Genomic DNA, 21,268 nt, shown 5'->3' on the forward strand with positions numbered 1-21,268 from the left:
CAAAAATTTTAAATATAATTATGTGATTCATTATTGTTAATTCTTGGTAACTTTCACGACTCAGTTGTATTATTTGTGATCGATACGATACAAAATGGCGGACCAAGTTTTTCGTCGAAATTTTGTGTTCATGTAGGATTTAAAAAAAAAGGATCACCGAGTTACCTCCAGATATTTACACCACATATACAAAAAGTATATAAAGTGTGATACCAGAAGGACAGTGAATCTTTTAGCAAGTGATTGTGTATAAAATATAATGTATTTAGTGCCACATTTATTTTACATTTCGTATAACCTAATTTCTCCGCTGTCTTGCGATATTTATCGTCGATACGATACTAATTGTAGTACTCTGTTTTTCGCCGAAATTTTTTGTTTACTTGGGATTATAAGAAAAGGATCACGGAGTTACCTCGAGATATTCAGTTAAATTAGTACAATTCAGTTAAAAAAGTACATTTTTCCTTCACATAATTCGCATAATAACAAATCGCACGAAAATAGTCGCACGATCTTCGACCCCCCGGAAAGCAATCTCGCCACGCGGCTTGCGATGCTTTCGTCGCGGGAACTCTTCGCGGAAGTTCATCTTATGACGATCGATTGAATTCCGCATTCAACAACTATAATAAAGCATTGTAAGAGTAATCTCGGGATCAGGCACTTTAATGCTTTCCCCAAAACAATTTTTTTTTTATTTTCAAATCAACTATGGTTCCAAATCAGGCGAACGAGTAACCAATATTCGTCGAAATTGTATAAAGGGTCAATATTAGAGACATCCATGTTAGCTAAAAAGAAAGAAATTGCCTGCTACACGTATATATAACAAGGCAAAACATTAAGAACTCCAAATGAAAATCTGTTACCAGATTTGATGATAGTTATCTGGTGAATGACTGATGCTCAAAGCCAGCTAGAGAAGAATCCCTATCAGATTCTCAGGAGTTCTGAATAACCAAAATGCGTGTATCCGAGGACAACCAAATATCACCGTAGCACAATTTACCTCTATTGCTGAACGTTCGAAAACAATTTCAAACATCTGTCTGGAATGGAAATTTTCGAAAATAGCTTATAGGGAACGAACACAAGGAACACGGGGTCATAAAAAGGACCATTTTGCGACAACCTTGGCGGAGTGGACGGGCAAATAACTTTTGTTTCTATTGAATTACTTAGGAAGGTGTGGCATTAATTTTAACATGCTGATTTTCGAAAAAAAATTCAATGAGGGCAATTTTTGCAAAAATTGTTCAACTTTGAGGCCAAGTAATTTGTTTAAAAAATTACCAATGAAAAACGGTTTGCGTCAAAAAATGCACTAATGTACTGACAACGAGTGCGCAAAGATTCAAATTCCGCACTCAAAAAACCGTTTTTGAGGTTTTGTCCAGCTTTTTTCGATTTCAGCCCACTGTGCGCTTGGGAGGTCGTCGGTGGCACTCCGAAGCATTGGTGGCGTTCAACGGACCGCACCCAAGATGGTATGGGTCGCTGAGCATACAAGCAGTCCAAATCGTGCGCACGGCGCCGTGGTCGCTAAATTGGTCAATTTGGAAATCATTAAGATTGGTCTACAACGTATGCTATTTTGAAAAATATTCCAGGCGTTTACCCCGCACTCGTCATGGTAGTCTTCATGAATGGAATTTCATTTCACTTGGTATACTATAATTTGGAGTATGCTCCTATACGGAAGTAAGGCATGGACAATGACCGCAGCGGAGAAAGCAAGGATAGAGGCCTTCGAAATGTGGTGCTACAGAAGAATGATGAAGGTCAAATGGATCGACCGAGTTAGTAACGAAGAAGTCCTAAGAAAAGTAGGAGAGAAGAGAAGCCTCATGAAAACTTTAACAAGAAGACGGAACAACCTTATAGGCCACATCTTGAGACATGATGGCCTGATGAAGACAATCGTCGAGGGACAAGTGGAAGGCAACGGAAACGGAAGAGGAAGACCTTGAACAAAATAAATGCAACAAGTAAAGAAGGATGTGAAAGAGAATATATATGTAGGTGTGAAAAGATTAGCTGATAGGAGAACTGAGTGGAGAGCTGCGTCAAACCAATCCTATGATTGTTGACCAGTGATGATGATGATGATGATATTATAATACGAACCCCTATGATCTGCAACCTCCTGGCTTCCTTGCTGTCGTAGGAGACGAATGACATCCAAGACGTCGTGAGTAAAGTGATGATTCCCGCCACGACGGCCATCGTGCAGGCCTCCGTGAGGTTCGAACCCTCGAACGCCACGCCCCTGGTCGCTTCAGACAGCCATGAGTGCGAATACATGGTCCAGTAGGCTCCACCAATAGCCACCAGAGAACCCGCCTAGAAAATGGCAGAGAACACTAGGTATAAATCATCATTACTATCATTATCACGATCTGAGTGAAGCTTACCTTTAGTTTCTCCATTGAGACATTACTTTTTACAGCAATTTTCCCAAACCAAATAACATATCGATGGCTAAGTTCTAACAACACGTATCTCATATTCGGCCGGCTTAGGCAGGTACCTCAAACAAGGTGTAATAACATTAAAAAAATAAAATGCAAGCAAAAAACAACTCTTTCTTTGAAAATGAATGTTTCTTTTTCAGTTTTATGAACTTTTGGTTTTTAATTTCATTGAACAACTAAAAAAAATTAATCGTTTTTTTTGGCTCTCCTGAAAAGTTGCTATTTTTGAGATACGTGTTGTTAGGACTTAGCCATCGATATGCATCTTGCAAATAAAAGCAAAATAGGACTTGTTTGCGTTCATTTTATCACAATTTCGAAAAATAAATTATTTTGAAGGTTATTTCATAATTATTTTTTAAAGATACTCAAAAAATAAGCTTCACATTTTATCAGTCACTTTTTTCAGAGATGTAAGTTTTTAAGTAAATTTGTAACTTTTTAACGAGATCAACCTTAACGTTAATCAGACCATTTTTTTGGTTAAGTCCTGTTTATAGAAAAATTTATCTATAATTTATCCGTACCGCGAGCACTAGGTGTGAGAATCTTGTACCCTTATCATAATGGCGGCACTCATAGAAAAAAATAGCGTGAACTTTGAATTAACGGGAAAATTAACGTAAAAGTGAAAGGAGCAGTGTCGTAGTCATTTTTTTCGTGCGCTTCGCAACCCTATTTTTATTGCTCTGATGCCTCGTTCACATTACGATTGTCCGAGCGATCGTCCTAACGATAGTTGACCGAACTAGCCGTGTGAATGCATGTCCTGACAATAGTTGACGTAGTTCCGAACGTTGCCACCTCACGATGGTTAGGCGCTGGGACACCGGAAATGGAAGCGACAAGAGAAAGAGGAAAAGCTCGGGAAGCTCTATTTTTTCATGAATTTGTCCTAGGAAGGAAGAATATAGGTGGAAGAAAATTTATTTGGTAAATACACGTTGAACACAGTAATATCTTGACCCTGCATACCTCAACACCTTTGCGAACCGTCAATTTCACGTTCACTTTAGATGTCAGCACTAGAGGGCAGCACAGGTTTTAACAATCGTCGTGTGAATGCACGATAGTTCCGACAATCGCTGGAACAATCGTAATGCGAATGAGGCATAACAATGGATAATGGAAGAAGACATGACGGATGATAAATAGCGTGGATATAATTAGTGTTGGTAAAAGTGCTGAGAAAAACTAACCAGACTCAATTACAGTTACTTCGTAAGAACAGGAATCAATTACGAGTAAAAATTATGCCTCGTTCAGATTACGATTGTTCCAGCAATCGTAGGAACTATCGTGCATTCACACAACGATGGTTAAAACATGTGCTGCCCTCTAGTGCTAACATCTAAAGTGAGCGAGAAATTGACGGTTAGCAAAGCTGTTGAGGTATGCTGGGACAAGATATTAATTACTTTGTTCAGCGTGTAGGTATTTAACGAATAATTTTTCTTCCGCCCATAGCCTCCCTTGCTTGTACAAATTCATGAAAAAAATAGAGCGAAGGGAGCTGCACGAACTTTTCGTCTTTCTCTTGTCGCTTCCTCTTCCGGTGCCTCATTCAGATTACGATAGTTCCAGCCATCGTCGGAACTATCGTGCATTCACACAACGATGGTTAAAACCTATGCTGCTCTCTAGTGCTGACATCTAAAGTGAACGGGAAATTGACGGGTAGCAAAGCTGTTGAGTTATGCATGGACAAGATATTACTGTGTTCAACGTGTATTTACCGAATAATTTTTCTTCCGCCCATATTCTTCCTTCCTAGGACAAATCCATGAAAAAAATAGAGCTTCACGAGCTTTTCGTCTTTCTCTTGTCGCTTCCGTTTCCGGTCTCCCAGCGCCTAACCATCGTAAAGTGGCAACGTTCGGAACTACGTCAACTATAGTCAGGGGGTCGATTGCGTAACTTTCCGCTCAAGAATTCCGCTGCGGAATCGCCGCCATATTGGAAAGATTCCGCGCGGAATTTAACAATGCGATTGCATAACGCAAAATTCCGATATTTTAATTCCGGTCGAATCGAAACAATTCCACGTAACAAAAAGCCACGGAATCAACAACGGAATTGTTAGAAATATTAAAATGGCTGCTAGACTGATAGCTGCGGTGATGATTGCGGAAGAAATGGAGCGCGAGGGAAGACAGAATCTTGTAATCATCAGGAGGAGATTACGAGATTCAATGAATCCTTTTGATATAGCAGAGGAAGAATTCATAAGGCTATATAGGCTTCCTCACGAAGGCGCGAGGCGATTGATTGAGGCAATAAGCCCCCATTTGCAGCAGCCACGAAGAAGAACAAGAATTCCCAAAAGTATACGGGTGAGTAATCTTGATTTTAATTTTTGAGAAAAATGATACTTAAATATAATTAATGCGGAAAAGATTTAGAAAAATATATAATTGATGCAAAGAGGCAAATACATGAAGAAATCATCGGCAGATGATGTTGAATCTCAAAAGTGTTTTCATTAAATTAATGCAAATGTGAGTCATATATATATATTTATATTAGTAAGGCCAAGCAACACGAGTATAGTAATCATATGCAGTCACAATTAATTATCTTCAAAGAAATGTGTAGAAAAGTGGTGACCATTTATTTTATTTCCCTTAGATTCTGTGCTGTCTGAATTTTTGTGCAAGTGGTAGCTATCAGCGGAGAATTGGCCAGGATTATTTAAATTGCATGAGCCAAACGGAGGTTTGCAAGAGTATATGCGTGGTAACGAGAGCAATAAGCAACCTCTTATTGAATGAATGGATAAAATTTCCCACAACAGACCGGGAAAGGAATCGAATAAAAAGAAGGTAATATAAATTATCTTATAATATTTTGATTTTCTGGAAGAAGAATTTGAACTTAAAGTTAGTGCTGACTTATTGATCATATTTATTGAAACCTAGATACAATACGTTAATATATCCTGAGAACTAAACCATCTCACTAATATGATTTCATCAAAGCCCTCACAATAGCATAAATTAATAATTTCATTTTAATATAAATGAAATTTCCATGTTACAATTTTGTAAATGTACTTTCAAGGTTCATGGAAAAAAGCAACTTACCAGGGGTTATAGGAGCCCTAGATGGGACACATATTGCCATAGTCCCACCTAATACAGCCCGGGAGCACATTTACCTCAACAGAAAACATTTTCACAGCAAGAATGTGCAAGTAGTGAGTATGAATGGATATAGTTTCCTCCAATGTTGTTATGTATTATATCCAATGAGAAGCTTTAAAAATGTGTAACATGTCTAACTTTATACAACAACCCAGATTACCATATGTTTATTGACAGGTGTGTGATTATGATTTAAGAATTCTGGCATTAAATGCGCAACATGGAGGGAGATCCCATGACTCCCACGTATGGCGCACCTCCCGGCTGCGGGAGTACATGAGAACAACATACTGGCTAGGTGGTTCCAGCAGCTGGCTAATTGGTTGGTTCACACTATGAAAATTATTATAATTTCCCCGGTCATTGTGAGTTCAATTTGTTTTAATTATTGAAATATAATGCTTGTGAATGTCAAATGTTATAGGGGACTCTGGATACCCCCAGGAGCCGTGGCTAATGACGCCCGTACATGATCCCCCGGAGGGGAGTCCAGAGGCACGATATAATGCTGCGATAATCCTAGCCAGGAATTGTGTGGAGCGCTGCATTGGAGTGTGGAAGGGATGGTTTAGGTGTTTGCGACGTGATCGCACCCTTCACTATTCACCAGAGAAAGCAGGTTAGATATCTGCATTGTGATACAATACATAATTGTTGGAAATATAATTGCAACATGGGAAAACTTAGATCTATCATTTACTTTCAGGTCAAATCATTAATTGCTGTGCCGTATTGCACAATATGGCTCTGTATTACCGAGTACCTCTTCCACAGGCCATACTGGAGGAGGATATTAATGGGCAACGAAATGATAACTTTTACATAATCCCTGCAGAGGATGGAAGCACAATAAGGAGGCGACTGATCGCCCAGCATTTTAGATGAATATATTTTTCTATTTACTTTTATTTTTTTACATCTTGTTGCAATAAATTAGGCTTTAGGTTTTTCAATTAATTTAATGTAAAAATGAAAGTTTGAATATGAGCACACATCAAAGAATACCTACATTGTTAAGAATTTAAGAATAAATTTTAAAAACATACTTTTAAACATTCTACAATTAAAACTGTTTTAAATCCTTGACACTTTGTGTTAATTTCTCACATGCTTCCTTTAGAGCAGCTGTCCTCCTCCTGTATTCTTCTAAATTTGCTTCATGATTTTTTTTTAAGGTTTCTAGTTTTTTCTTTTTTAGTTGGAGTTTTTCCTCCTCGATTTTAACCTTCTTCTCCTTAATTTGGACTAATCTCTCCTCCATAGCCAATCTCCTCTCCTCTATACTTATAAAACCAGAGGTAAGCTCAGCTGAAGCTGAACCTACCTTCCTTTTCTTGGGATTATTGTTATCCAGGGGACTGGAGACCATTTCAGTAGATGGAGGTCCCTGAAAATGGTAAGAAAAGCCAATAGTTTCAGTAAAAGTTCTTGACTTGATAATAATTTGTTGTACGTCGAATACTTATTTGAATTTGTTTGTTAAAATGTCACTTGAATATTGAAGTATGTGAACGAAATCATTTTCTATTACTTCTGATTAATTTTACTTAAATCCTCACAGGCTAGGGTGGTTATTTTTAGTGGGCCCATTTCCGAGAAACTTTAAGCAGAGCCATTAGTTTAGTGAAAGGAGAAGAAGGGAAATAGTCAGATGTAAAAAAAAAACAATCAAGAGTTGAAATCTGTGATGGAGGGAGGAGTACAGTGGAAGAGATATCTATAGTAATAAATATTGTTTTTTGGGTTAATAGGATGAAGTATGAGGGGCTTTAATATTTTTGTTAGAATCGTGGACTGCTTAAGATAGAATGGGATTATGAAAAGGATAAAAGAGCTATACAAGTTACCCTGATTATTACAGCCTCGTCTCTCCTTGAAAAACTATTAATTCAATTGGAACATGGTTTTTTGAAAATAATTTCACTAGTGGAAATGGGTTTTGAAACAGTATATATCTCCGGTTTAAACATTATATGACTGCCCATTGCAGCATGACGGTCTGTTCTTTTCTCAAATATTAACAAATAATATACAGGTAAGTCCTTTCAGGGAAATTACCAGTGGCAAAGGTCCTTCGTCATTCTGCTCCTGGACCTGATGGCTGGTACTCCTTATTTCCAGTTCAATTTCAGGCTCCTGTGACATAAAAAACAATGATTATAGTATTATCATCCTTAGCTGTGACCTCCAATTAATATCAAATGTTTATTCCACAATCAAATTATAAGTTTACTTACAGGAATGGCCTGAAATGGTAGTGAGGGCCCCGCTTCCTCTAAAGAGGAGTCCCCCTCCACAGCCTCCACAGTCATCAGAGACAGCACTCTTTCCTCTAATGCGTTTAATTGGCTGCAGGGAGGTCCGCCACCAGTCCCAATGGCATGCTGCTTGGCCTTGCTGTATTTTTTTTTAATATAGCACTTGAGGTCTGCCCACGTCTAGGATAATAATTAGGGGATGTCAATGATTTTTCGTTATGAGACTTTAATTATACTAGTTTGACCATCATTGAACATTACCTTTTGCCATTTATGTGCGGGCTTAGTAGGTCCGCTCCCATCTGCATTTAGCTGGTCAGAAAGTTGCTCCCACATTTGATTGTTTTTTATTCGGCCTGTGGGCCCTACAAATCCTCCACGAGCAAATTGCTTATTTTCTTCCATGAATTTTATGAGTAAAGATACTTGTCCATGAGACGCCTTTGTATCCCTTGATAATTTAATAAAATGTACAGATTTCGATATACTTATCCAATATCATGACATTATATACAACTTAGAGATTAATAAAATTTCACTTCTTTATGATATTTATAATCTTAACGTACCTGGCCATTCTTAATTTAGGTCACTTTTCTCTGTCTCTCTCTGTCTCAGCTTCCGTTACTTTCTGCAGTCCGCTTGAGCGAAGGAATTAATAATTTACCGTTGTACGTTAACGTTTGTTAATTTTATAAAAAACTCAACACAAGGAATTTTAAGTGAATAATTGGTGCTTGCCTCCGTACGTTTCAACAATAGTTAGGTTCGTTTGTCCCGCTGGACAAGCAGCGGCAACAGTGCCGGCGATTGAATTAAAATTTTTTGCCAATTTGCGTCAATTTGAAAATCACCCGAAATCCTAATATCTTCTAGTATTATTGTTAATTTGAAAATAACACTCAAAATCCCTCGATAAAATGGAAGTACCCAAGAGTCTTAATGTTTCCCTTTATTTCATTTAGATATTATATCATAATCATTTTATTTATCGACAAAAATCCAGTGTATACCCGCACCATGCGAGACCTAAACCCACGGATTATAATTATAATGCCTGAAACATCTCTGAAAATTATCATAATACTTTTTTTGGCCTGTCATCCCTTTAGTTCACCTTCTATGCTTATGCATGAACAAAATTACGTACGTGTTCTAATTTTGTTCATACATTTGTACGTTCTTTTTCTGTTTACGCATCTGTACATTTTGGTGTGGTTACACAGAGCATTTTCCCGTTCATGCTTCCAATCATTAACTTGTGCAAGTTAATTTATCGTGTATCCTTAAGTTATAATAATTTATTTTACATTTCACAAAAATACATTGCAATAGTAATCGTCAAAAACTACATAATTTGGAAAATTATAACGAGGGTGTTTGAGTCTAAGGAAAATCATCACTCTTAAAATTATCTATGTAATTAAAATTAACATAATAATAATATCATATGCTCCTTATCCTCTTTACTTTACTTCACAAAACCCACCAAGGTTTCTCCGAATATCCACCTAATTGAGGTTAGCGGTCGGTGTTTAGAAAGTATTTTAAGTTGTCACATTGAGAAAATTTACATATAAGTTAATATATAGCACATGGAATAAAACATTTTTCCACCTAATCATGCCATATACAATTGGAGACATTGATAATAAAAAGTATTAAGATTTATTTTCGAATACCGGCTTAAGTTTAAGTGCGGGAATCACTAATACGCATGCGCAGAAGTTTGGATTTATCGTAAATCTGGCAACACAGAATATTCCATTCGTACGTCTATTCGAACGGAATCTTGTTTTCCGCACGGAATTAAGTTTCCGCTAGTTACGTTACACAATCGCATTTCGGCACGGATTCCAATTCCGTTCGTAGCAACCATTTCACATCGTAATTATTCCGTGCGGAATCTGAATTGTTATGCAATCGACCCCCAGGACTTGCATTCACACGGCTAGTTCGGTCAACTATCGTTAGGACGATGGCTCCGACGATCGTAATGTGAATGAGGCACCAGCGCCTAACCATGGTAAAACGTTCGGAACTACGTGAACTATTGTCGTGACATGCATTCAAACTGCTAGTTCGGCCAACTATCGTTAGGACGATATTCGTGGTTCCAGCCAACTACACGCCAACTACCGGGCGAAAGTAGAATCACTGGTCCGGGTATACTTTTGCGCACGGCTCATTCAGAAAAGGTTCTTCCGAGGAGAAGTAGTGTCGTTTGCTTGCTGTGGAGAATATTCCGATGACTTTTTCTCCAAGAAAAGGGAAATATAACAAGAATTTCTGTGTGCCACAGTGTTCTTCCAAGGCCTGTAGGGACACCGTAGTTCGATTTCACGAATTTCCAAAGCCAGGCGATGTTTTCTATCGCAGGAATGATTGGGGTGAGATGGAGAAGGTCGATCGACGGAATTTGTGGATCCACCGGCTGAAAATCGGAAAAAAGGTGACGAAGAGCATGCTGGTGTCTTCTTTGCACTTCATAAAGAACGATTATATATTACCGGGTACGTGTACATTTTTCTATTTCACTTTTTTTCTCTTAATTTGTTTCAACGTGGCTGAGATCACGTTGTGAAGTCGATGCGAATGTTAACCTTCTTGTAGTTATCTATGTTTTAACGTGTTCTTTCTCAATAGATTTTCCAGCAAGACATCGATTTTGAAGAGATGTGCTGTCCCGCCTATGAATTTACCAATATCGTCGATAGAAAAATCTCCAGTTTGAGTACACAGACGGCATGGACGACGAGGAGAGCCAATTAAGGTAGGTATTTCAAAGGAATGTATCATTTAATCTTGTAGTTTTCAGCCGTGTATTAAAAATCAAAATTCATTGATTAGCAACCATAGTTAAGGCTGAAACTAATGCGAGCATAGGTGGGCCAACTGTCTAACTGGGTAGTAACAAGGAAGTGGTTATTAGCTGTTTTGGTTATAGAGTGCTGAACTTGCTATCTTTCTCGTATTTAGTGGTTGTGGTAGTATATTGGGACACTACATAAGTTGTGATTTTTTCGAATGAATTGTGGCTTGGAAGTGCAGCCCTATTTTTTTACAGATGTTTAAAAACGTTGCCGAAAAATAAAAGTGCATACATCATGCAAAAGGTTGCATTATATCAGGGTGATGTGATGCAGCTATTGAAAAAAATGTATATGGATTTGAAATCTTGCAGTCCACCACCATATTTAGATATTTTAGGTTTACAACTAGAGGCATGTAATTTAGATAAATATGGAAACAGTCAATCTTGAGTTATTGCGTGAGTAACACTAGAGAAATTGTTAGAAAAATAACAAATTATGGTATTTATGGTTATTCAAAAATAAAGTTTCCACTGAGGCCATACACTTGGTTGTTTACCTATTGGCCAAATTTCTTTGGCATCAACTTATCGGATTGAAAAAATGTTTTCATATATTATATTATTGTTTTATCTCTTATAATTTGGATAAAGATCAGTTTACATATTACGGTAGAGAACTAAATCTTCAGTCGTTTCTTTGGTCCATCGTAGCTAAGTATTACCAAATTCAGCACTGAAAGATGGTTAGCATTTCATGTGTCTCACAGTAACAAACTCAGTTCTACTTACAAATGATGATCATTGAAAGCTTTTATTAATTTTATGGAATTTATACTTAAAAGTCCCTAATGCGTCATTTACCTTAAACAATGAGGAAGTGGAACAGGAAATTTTTCGTTTTGGCCTCATCTTTTTAGTTTTATCAATATCCCGAATTCATAGAGATTTGGAAAGAGTTTCACTGAGGACATTTGTCATTTACCATTCTTCTGTGAGGGATCTTTTCCGTGTTATTGTTTTTTTACCAATGCCAAGTACTGTTTTGAACCATTGTAATCTGGTTATTTTTTATTTAGATCCAAAGTGAAGGGTTTGTGGAGGCAGTTGCTGAGTGTGATGAGGTCGATATCCACCAGATTATTGCAAGCCCCATTGATGAGCCCACTAAAGATTCTTCGATGGAAACTCGAGAGGTTACAGCTGCTGAGGCCCTGATATCCATTGGAAATGGAGATGTTAGGGGTGTACAATGTAGTATTGGCACTCAATGTGTGAATGAGACAAGGGATTTTGGGTGCCAGGTAACTAGTGGTGACTTTCACTCGACGGTGGCTGACATGATCGTCAGTGAGAGGAACCTATACACGATGACTGGCCTCGATTCCTTTCTGCAATTGGCCAGTTTAGTTACTTTGTTTTCGGAACTTCAGCCTGACAACATGAGGTACTTCTTAAACAACAAGTGCAAAATAATTTTATCGCTCATGAAAATGAAGCTAAACTTATCCTTTGCCGTGCTGGCACATATTTTACACATTGTATGGCAGTATATAATAATTTTTTTCATTCCATGGCTTCATCATGTACTTTTATCACATTCTTCCATATCAAGTGTAATTTTATTTGTTTTTGCATTGTTTTGCCTTCCTTAAAAAGGGGAATGAATGACATTAGTTCCATGGTGTAACTCGGCTGTTATTGAAGGCTAAATCTAGTTTGCACATTGTAAATCAGCCCAGATAATACCATCGTATAATTGTGGGGAGTTACACCACTTGGACATATTTTACTTACTGTATTGCACTGTATTATATATTTTTTCATTCTGCCTTCATTAATGTACCACAAACTTCCATATCAAGTGTATTTTTTTGCATTGTTTTGCCTTCCTTATAAAGAAGGATAAATATCATTAATTCCATTTTGCAAACTGGCTGTTATTAAAATCTAAATCTAGTTTGAACATTGTAAATCATCCAAGATATGACTACAACTGTTGGATATTACACCACTTGGTCATATTTTACTTATTGTATTGCTTTGTACTATATTTTTTTATTCCATGGTTTCATAATGTACTTAAACCACGTACTTCCGCATCAAGTGTACCATGAATGATAATGTTGTCAATGCTAATCATGTCATTTGTGTATAATCTTTGTATACACCTCCCATTTGATGTCTCCGACTTCTTTGGAAAACATATATCGACTGATATAAATTTTGCTATCTTGTTTCATTTAACTCCTTCAAGACCCCAGTTGCTTGCTGTCCATGTCACCAAGGTTACCTCTTTCGCATGTTAGAATGTATTTCTTATGTTCTCTATGTAGCTTACTGTGAATGACATCTTTTCACTCCATACTCCTTTTGAGGGAAGAAGGTACGTATTTCATGCAGGGACAATGGGCGTACATAAAATATATGAATTTCTTTTTATCTGCCCATATTTTCTGAGAAACAGATGCCATTATGGAAAAGCACTGGTCTAACCTTTGGGGGTATAATTGGTCTTAGCTAAAGGGGCTGCTGGTATCTCATGGGAGAGGGAGAGGATAAATCCGCCTATGAGTCAGTATGTGGTTGTATTGCTGTCATCTATGATGAATTGATGATTTCATACAGGTAGGTTAGTTCTGTACATTTTTCAGTGGTCCCAATTTTAATCCTTAATCTAAGTATTTACATGTATAATTGCAGTCATATACGACCAGTGAATTGTTTAGGTAATACCTAATTATCTTTCGGCTTGATTAAAGTTTTGATCGAAGCTGTAACTCCATTTATTTTTTTTATTCGAGGCATAGGATAGAGAATTGAAGGATATGTACCAGAGAAAGAGGTCAGTGTAACCCAAAGTGGTCGTGGTCTATGGTTAAAACAGCTCCTCTTTAAGGTACCTGACACAAAGGTTTTCTCCATTCAGTTATATCCCAACAAAAACAATTTTAATGTCAATTTAATTTATTTTGAAATTAGTAAGAAGCTTGAAATTTCTCCTTTATGACTGCTTATTTGTTAAATTTCTCTCCTTCATATTAGCTTTCTTCTGCCATAATTGTATGGTACTCTTGCCACTGACTTGATGGACACTGCAACAACAGTCCGAAAACGAAGAACGGTGCCGATATGCGCAATCGAATCCACAGCAATAAGGAGAATCACGGATATTGCAATTGGAATGTGTTGTTATTCACGAGAAGTATACCCGGACTGACGGCCATTTTGGATTATGACGTCAGCGACGACAGCGCCGCTAGTGGTGATTTGGTTTCCGAATAGCTCGGACTATCTAAATCTAAACGAGTCATTATTGATTTTAAACAGAAATCGGTAAAATTACAGTTGCAATACTTATTGTGAGATTGTCCGCTCTATATCAGGGGCGGTCTGTCCAGTTCGGCTGGTCGACGTTCGCCGAAGGCCCCAAGCTTAGGGGGCCCAACAACGCGACGCTCGCGTCTATTTTGAAGAGTATATGAAAGGTGTATTTAAGAACACTCATGTAACTTAAAAACCAAATTTTTTCATATTATTAAAATTACAAGTTTTTAATGAAATTGCTTTATTTGCAAAACACTCAGTGTAAAAAGGTCATGTAATAGTGAATAAAATAAAGGAGCCAGAAGAATAAAGAGAACATTCTTTTTTTTAAGAGTTTTTCGAAAATCTTATTTTAAAGTTTTTTTTTAGAGTTGTATCATTAAATTTAATAAACTGTTAAATTCTCACTTTTCACCGTATTTTTTTTAGAAGTATTTACTATTTTTATTAACTTTTATCAAGTTTTTAAGATCCAGAATAGCGTCAAAATCAATTTCCGGGGATGAAACTCTTTGATAATTTCCAGGGGAGGGCCCCCATTCACCCCAAACCGCCCCCCAACCTGGCAACTGCTGTAACAACACAAGGGAGGTCATATTTTGTACCCATCATAAGTAGTGTACAACCTAATGGCGGCTGCATCCAAACAAGCAAATTAATGTTCTCAGGGACTCGAAGTTATCTGTAGGTCGAGATAAATCAGTGAAATTAGTAAAGTTATCGTGGATTGCGAGGAAGTAACGATTACAACGACAGTAACGATTCCTCTCACACCATAAGGAGTAAATTACAAGTAAAAATTACATTTCGTATAAAGTAATCGTTACAAGTACAAATTATTGCAATATTCAGCGTTACAAGTAATCCGATTACTTATCAACACTGTATATAATTTGGAATGGAAAAGTCAACTCCGGAAAGGAAATCGATGTGGCTAAAATACAGCCTAGCTCAATTGTAATGCCTTGCATGCAGTAATTTGCTGTTTTAGTTCTCAGAAGAACGATAGATGGCATCCAGTCCACGCTAATGATTTATGTGAACACCTCATAGCTATGAAGGTATTATTTTCTTTAAGTGCTAATTGAATTTTAGTGCTAATGAGTTGCTAATGGAGTAGCCTTAATTTTCCCAACTTTGCTATGTACTTACAACATCCATGGAAGCCGCGAAAAACGTGCAAAAGCCGAGGAACTGCTCGAATGGCGTTGAAGGAGCCCCTCTCTGGACATTCTGTGGACGTAGTCTTGCAAAGATGGCGTCATAAAAGGAAGGGGTACTACTTGAATCAGCCAAAATGACTTCGGGTCCCTTGACGCACGTTTGTAACAGCGAAAGATTAATTCAGAGCACATTTAGCCAAATGGAATCATTACTTAAGGCCAGTGTTTGTCATCGTAATTTAAAATGTTATTCTCACCTCTAGAACTTCGATTCCTCCGTCAATTTTGAACGTATCCATTATTTTTCAGGGAATGTCACCAATTATAGAAGCACAAAACGTAATTTCTTAACCACCCACTGAAATGTTTACAAATATTGCACTATGTGAGACCGGCCACTATTGATAACGCAGTATCCATAGCAGCCGACATTTACAAATAAAAGTACGCAAATTATGCTAAAATACATCATCTCAATTTTGAAGCACTATATCCCATGAATTATTTTCTCACATGTAATCATCGCCGATAAATTCCCAAACTTTCAATTAATGACGGTAACTGCAGTAAGTAATTGGGTTGTTTTACAAACCAAATTTTGAATTACATACAAGCTCTTCAGAGCAGTAACTTTTCCAACATATTTCCTTATCATTGGTGATTGGTTTCCGGATTAATTACGCTTCGAATCATTTTCGGCGGACGACAGTTTCGGGCGCGTTCCAGCTCCCGTCTTCGGGTCCAAAAAAAAAGCCTCCGTAATAATTTTATTTCCTTATCAGGTGATTAATTTCCTAAAAAGTAATCAGAACTGCATCAATATTTCATTCCGGCGAGCAAATACGCGAATGCATGAACGAAAGTAGAACAGGGGCTATTTTGCCATCTCACGTCCATGCATTTTCGCATGCTTTCTAGCAATAGGGTAGTTCCTTCATCGAAGAAAACGAAAGGCAATGATTGCGATTGGTTACCCACCATTAGTGTATCCATAATGTACAAATTAATTGCGTTTAGAAATCCTACTTTAGACGAATGGCAATGGTCAATTTCAACCGCATTTGAAAAAGGCCAGATTGGCGCCCATGCGATGCCGCTCCACGTGACGTCTCAGGGCCCTAGATGCTATACGAGTAGATAGCACTTTTACATCGTCTGAGATTACCAATGCATGCATGTGGTAGACAGCTCAGGGAAACATCTCTTAATAATCACCTATTAAAATTGCCCAACGTCGGAAAATTTCATTCTTTTGATAAGGTATTAATAATTCTTATTTAAGCCAAGCGCTTAAGCGCTACCTGCTTACAGGGTACTCTGCTACCCGCTAGCAGCCTGCGTCGTATCAGCGCTCAACTCGCCTCAAGGTCACCTCACAGGGCGGCAGCGGGAACCAGAAATACGTCACACGGACTTTTCCCATCATTCCTGCTTAGCTGTCGCGTTTTCGCGCTTGAAATTTTTCACTTTTCATTTAATCGCGAAAAATAGATATCGTCATTTAAAAATCTAAAATCGTAAATATGTACTCCAGGAGCAATAAACTTTCGAATTAGTCAATAAAAAAATTAAAGGAAACCACCTTATTCACCACTTTACATGACGCAATTTGACTGCGCCTTCGAACACATGTCAGAATGTGAAACTATAATGTGCCCCCTGTAAAACGTCCTTAATAAATACATTGCCGGTAGTCAAACGAAAGCACTGTCGAAATGTAGCCACGCAGCTTTTTTGCTTTGACTTTTGGCTCTTCCGTCCCAAAGGGTTGCCGACCCCTGACATTGGAGGAAAGAAAGCCTTGCCACCACTATCAGAGATCCTAAAAATACAGGAAATAAAAATACAATCCTGTATATTCACCATGCAGATCGATATTCAAAGTACTATCAATCTATTACGTATTAATATTAAATTAATTAAATATAATTAAATGAATTAATAACTAAGCGGATCTGCCTATACTGCTCACAGCTTTCACCCAAGAATAACAGAAACTTTTCGTGAATTTAAAATACTGCTCAGGAAAATAAAAGTTCAACGCAACACGTGTTGAACTGATCATTGGATAATATTTATTTAGGGTGAAGAGCATTACTGTGTTAACATATATATGAACAGGCACGCGGCCAGGCGGAAGCGTTTTGGGGCTTCAATCCCCCTTGAATTTTTTTCCCTTTTGGCAACGCGGTGTCCAGTTGGGAAAAAATCGACATATGTTGAGGGCTAGCCAAGAGAAATCTATCCTCTAATACTCCATTTCTAGATATAAATACAATTCACAATGTCTGCCAATAACGAACGACGACATTTAACTTCCAGCATTACATTTATATATTTATATTTACGGTAATTCCGTCACAGTAATTCCGTCACGGTAATTACGTCACGGTAACTCCGTCACGTGTTTGTTTTTGACTGTTTTATACATATTATTAATTTATAGTTTTTACAAACTGTGCGATCACAAGCAATGGCTCAAATATTGTTCAGAGCCATATTAAAATTAGATTCACAGAGTTTGAAGATGTTTGAAATCATAACATCTAGCAGGTTGACCTTGGAGTAATTCCGTCACTTGCACATTTTAAACATATTTAGAAGGTATTTGATGATTAATTTTGTTTCTGTATATGACCATCATCTTCATAAAAGACTTTTGACTATTCACAGCGAGAAGCGTTTCAAGTTTTTATTATTTTACAATTTTATCGAAATATCCTATTGCACAATTCTCTCTACAGGTAATTCCATCACGTATGGAGTTGCCCAAAAAAGAAATATAGTCGATATAATTAAATATATTGTTTTCCCAGGTGCGTGAATTGTCAACAAAATAACAAGTGCAGGCAAACCGCATACAATCCAAGCACTTCTTGAAGCAAATATCTAAATACGGCTACACTATAACATCATAATCATTAGTCAACAACCCTAAGATTATGTATGATTTAGGACTTTCCCGGCGAACAACATGTAAAAACTCTTCTCGGGATACCGCGCGGGTAGAATGAAGAAGGACGAAGAATACTTACTAACAGTGCCAATCAATTTTCAATTGACTCACTGGTTTCGAAGTTAGCAGAGGTTTGCGTTGTTTACAACAACTCCGTTAATTTTTGTAGTATAAACAATTTGTTTTCGGCAAACTGCTGGTAATAGATGTGGCTTCTTTATATCAAAATTGCAAGTTATAGGGACGAAAACTACGGGAATGCCAAGCGCTCAAAGTTGGGCACCTTGATTTTACACGCAGAAAACGGGTTCTTTTTCGATAAAAAATTAAGTACAGGAAATACTATTGAGCCGAAGAATTTTTAAAGTACATGATATAACGTAGAACTAAATTCTCTTTCGTATGCTTTTTATTGCATTGAAATCGATTGCTTCATTTAGACGCTAGAGCTCCTCAAACTCGAGTATCTTGCTTTTTTTTACAGACAGTAAGGTATGGCAGAATGGGCGCGACCGGAGTCGGAGCCCCTTATTCGCCAACTGGCGGATTGGTGGCGGTTTCTAGAACTATTTTTCAATACAGTCTCACACACTTCTCTACAAAAACTATACCAATCAGACACTGTTTTATCCGTCACATTCAAAACTGCCATATTTTACTTTTGCATACACTGCCCTAGCCATTGACTAGTCAATTTTAAAATTTGACATAAACTTAGATGACTATTGAAAAACCAAGAACCCTTTCTTACAGATCGTGAACATTCATGCGGATTATCTTGAGTTTGATTTTTACATACCCATTCATTTCCATCAGTCTTCTTCGGTCTCTTAGTTAATTTCATTTGCCTTTCACACTTAGGACATTCATAACTTGACGCAATCAAACCTTCATTCATACACCAATTTAACACACACTTTTGTCCGTAAACAGGCAATAAAGCGAAATATCCGCTAGAATATTTAACCTCTCTTGAAAAGCATTCATCCGAATTCATTTTGTAATCCACTTCCATCAAAGTCATGTTCGAACGTTTTATGAAATGGTAACTTCGATAATAAATCCGATTTGTTGATAAAAATTTAGTAACCATAACGCGCAGGGAAAATTGTTCTAGAAACCGCCGCCAATTGGCGAATAAGGGGCTCCAACTCCGGTTCACCCGACAGAATGCTGTCAACACCTGATAGTTTATTGCTTCCAAAATGGGCTCAGGGGCATTGAGTTCCAAGAAAAGGATAATAAAAATTCTATGATAAGGCAACTGCTGGAAGTCAGCTATGTGACTTCTTGCAGTAAAACTCCAGCAACTATACCAAGGACCTTATTTAAAAGATTAATCTTAGTTGCTTAGTTGTTTGAGTCACCAGAGTGCTTGACAAGCAATGCAATAAGCCGTACAAATGCATCCTGGGTATGAAAGCATTTCGCTCGAACCATGGTGGTGGCAGCAGTACTTTGTTCGGCAAGAGCACGATAACACAGATCCACACACAACTGAGTACTTAATCGGAAGAAGCGGGTGATGAGATCATCAGTTTTCAGTATCCCATGGCAATTCATCTGATGCACAAACATACTGAAAGCTTTGCCAGGATCTCGGCTAGTGGAGGGAGCATGATATATTTCCACCCATTCCCGCAGAAGGTATTCAGTTTTTTCCAATAATAGGCGCTCTCATATAATCTTACCCGCGCGGAATCCTTTGATTGGTTTGTCGCAGCTCTCCATTCCTCTCTCCTATCCGTTAGCCTGTTCATAGCGAGGTATTTCTTCTCTTTTACATCCTTTACAACCTGTCCTATGAAACTCATTCGGGGCAGCCCCTTGCACTTCTTCCATTCCACCTGTCCTTCTGAGATTGTCTTCATCAGGCCATCGTAATGTGGCCAACTATGTTGTCTCGTTTCCGGCTTAAGGTTTTTAGAAGACTTCTCTTTTCTCCCACTCTTCTTATTACTTCCTCATTACTCAACACGGTCGATCCCAGGGGCGTACCCAGCGAGGGGCAGGGGGGCAGCTGCCCCCCCCCCCCCCCCCAGAGGCAAAAATCGCAATTGTCCTTAAGCAAAATCAGTGTTTTATTTGAAACGAAAGTATTCAACAAATTTCCTTTAAACCCACGAAAAATGCTATAATATATGTAACTAAAATAAAACTATTTTTTCAAGGAAATAATCTCATAAATCCCATGGCTTGTCCTCCTCCCCCTAGACCATGGCTTGCCTCCAGGGTTGCCGACTTACAAAAAATATTGGGGGAGCCCAAACCGGGGATCTAGCCCTGGGAAATTTTATAAGTAGTGAGTATTAAGTTTTTTAAGCATTTTAGAAGAGTCATATAATCAAAATTAAAACCATGATAACACGAATCTCGATATCTGGACACACCGAGGAAAATCAACAAGCCTGACACATTTTTTCCTCACACCCATAACGAATTTTTAAGGGGGCTTGGGTCCCCTCAGGCCCCATGAGGTCGGCGCCACTGCTTGCCTCCCCCTAAACCACGGCTTGCCCCCCCTAGTTAGGATCCTAGGTACGCCCGTGGTCGATCCATCTAATTCTTCGATAGCACCATATTTCGAATGCTTCCACTTTTGACTTCTCTGCTGATGTCCCAAGCCCCGATCTGCCCCGAGTACAGGCATTTGAACAATTATAATAAATATTAAATACGTAAATGAATCATATAATATTTTATCCTTTCAAATTCTCAAGCAGGAAACCAATTGATCTATATGCTCATGCAGCAGGTTTTTACGTCTGCATGTTAGAGTATTACTGCCAGCACAAAATTGTCCCACGCTACACACTTGTGTGGCTGGACGAGTACTTTCTTGCCAAAATTTCAAGATTTGGGAACCATGGCAATTTTCATTAACATTTTTATCGACAACCTTTGTCGATCTTGAATCTTTAAGGAATTTCATTCGACGAAGCGAACGAACTGTAGAGCTTAGCTTTAGCTTTGAGGATCAAATTGTCCTCACTTCGCCCCTTCATTTACTGCTCTGCCATCCGCAACTATAAACATTGGTTGGTTTGAAAGAAAACACTTGTTTTCTTCCCTGTCATTCAGGAAAGGATATAAAATGGGGCGCGAGCCCCTTCCTTGCGGGCTCGCTCGTAT

General features: G+C 38.0%; 3 protein-coding genes across 4 annotated transcripts in view; 1 reads left to right on the forward strand and 2 right to left on the reverse strand.

The window, feature by feature from the left end:
- The window catches only part of LOC124162725, a 37,992-nt gene extending 22,407 nt beyond the window's left edge, over positions 1-15,585 (reverse strand). The window contains exons 1-3 of one of the 2 annotated variants that reach the window (XM_046539343.1): positions 15,438-15,585; positions 15,170-15,296; positions 2,131-2,346 (exon numbers count right to left, since the gene is read on the reverse strand). In XM_046539343.1, the coding sequence (XP_046395299.1) occupies positions 2,131-2,346; positions 15,170-15,178 (225 nt within the window). In that variant the 5' untranslated portion in view covers positions 15,179-15,296; positions 15,438-15,585. Of the gene's footprint in view, positions 1-2,130; positions 2,347-15,169; positions 15,329-15,437 lie in introns of both variants that reach the window. The other variant, XM_046539342.1, reaches the window with a different exon arrangement.
- LOC124162724 (putative nuclease HARBI1) lies at positions 4,382-6,700 on the forward strand. The gene is made up of 6 exons (XM_046539341.1): positions 4,382-4,810; positions 5,106-5,299; positions 5,538-5,673; positions 5,798-5,942; positions 6,045-6,239; positions 6,327-6,700. The coding sequence occupies exons 1-6, from the start codon at positions 4,571-4,573 to the stop codon at positions 6,503-6,505; spliced, it is 1,089 nt and encodes a 362-aa protein (XP_046395297.1). The 5' UTR covers positions 4,382-4,570; the 3' UTR covers positions 6,506-6,700.
- LOC124162726 lies at positions 6,635-8,989 on the reverse strand. The gene is made up of 5 exons (XM_046539344.1): positions 8,448-8,989; positions 8,140-8,329; positions 7,858-8,058; positions 7,679-7,756; positions 6,635-7,007 (listed from the first exon to the last, which is right to left on the reverse strand). The coding sequence occupies exons 1-5, from the start codon at positions 8,453-8,455 to the stop codon at positions 6,684-6,686; spliced, it is 801 nt and encodes a 266-aa protein (XP_046395300.1). The 5' UTR covers positions 8,456-8,989; the 3' UTR covers positions 6,635-6,683.
- Positions 15,586-21,268: the final 5,683 nt, after the last annotated feature.

The sequence above is a fragment of the Ischnura elegans genome, chromosome 7, assembly GCF_921293095.1.
Source record: "Ischnura elegans chromosome 7, ioIscEleg1.1, whole genome shotgun sequence".
In the NCBI taxonomy this organism is placed as follows: Eukaryota; Metazoa; Arthropoda; class Insecta; order Odonata; family Coenagrionidae; genus Ischnura; species Ischnura elegans.

What these genes read in the sequence shown, in the direction of transcription:
- LOC124162726 (XM_046539344.1), bottom strand. An exon ending in CCGCACATAAATGGCAAAAG is followed by an intron (nt 8,059 to 8,139) that starts GTAATGTTCAAT and finishes TTATTATCCTAG; the next exon opens with ACGTGGGCAGACCTCAAGTG. An exon ending in TACCATTTCAGGCCATTCCT is followed by an intron (nt 7,757 to 7,857) that starts GTAAGTAAACTT and finishes TTTATGTCACAG; the next exon opens with GAGCCTGAAATTGAACTGGA.
- LOC124162724 (XM_046539341.1), top strand. Translation starts at nt 4,571, where the DNA reads ATGGCTGCTAGACTGATAGCTGCGGTGATGATTGCGGAAGAAATGGAG. An exon ending in ACAGCAAGAATGTGCAAGTA is followed by an intron (nt 5,674 to 5,797) that starts GTGAGTATGAAT and finishes GTTTATTGACAG; the next exon opens with GTGTGTGATTATGATTTAAG. An exon ending in CTATTCACCAGAGAAAGCAG is followed by an intron (nt 6,240 to 6,326) that starts GTTAGATATCTG and finishes ATTTACTTTCAG; the next exon opens with GTCAAATCATTAATTGCTGT.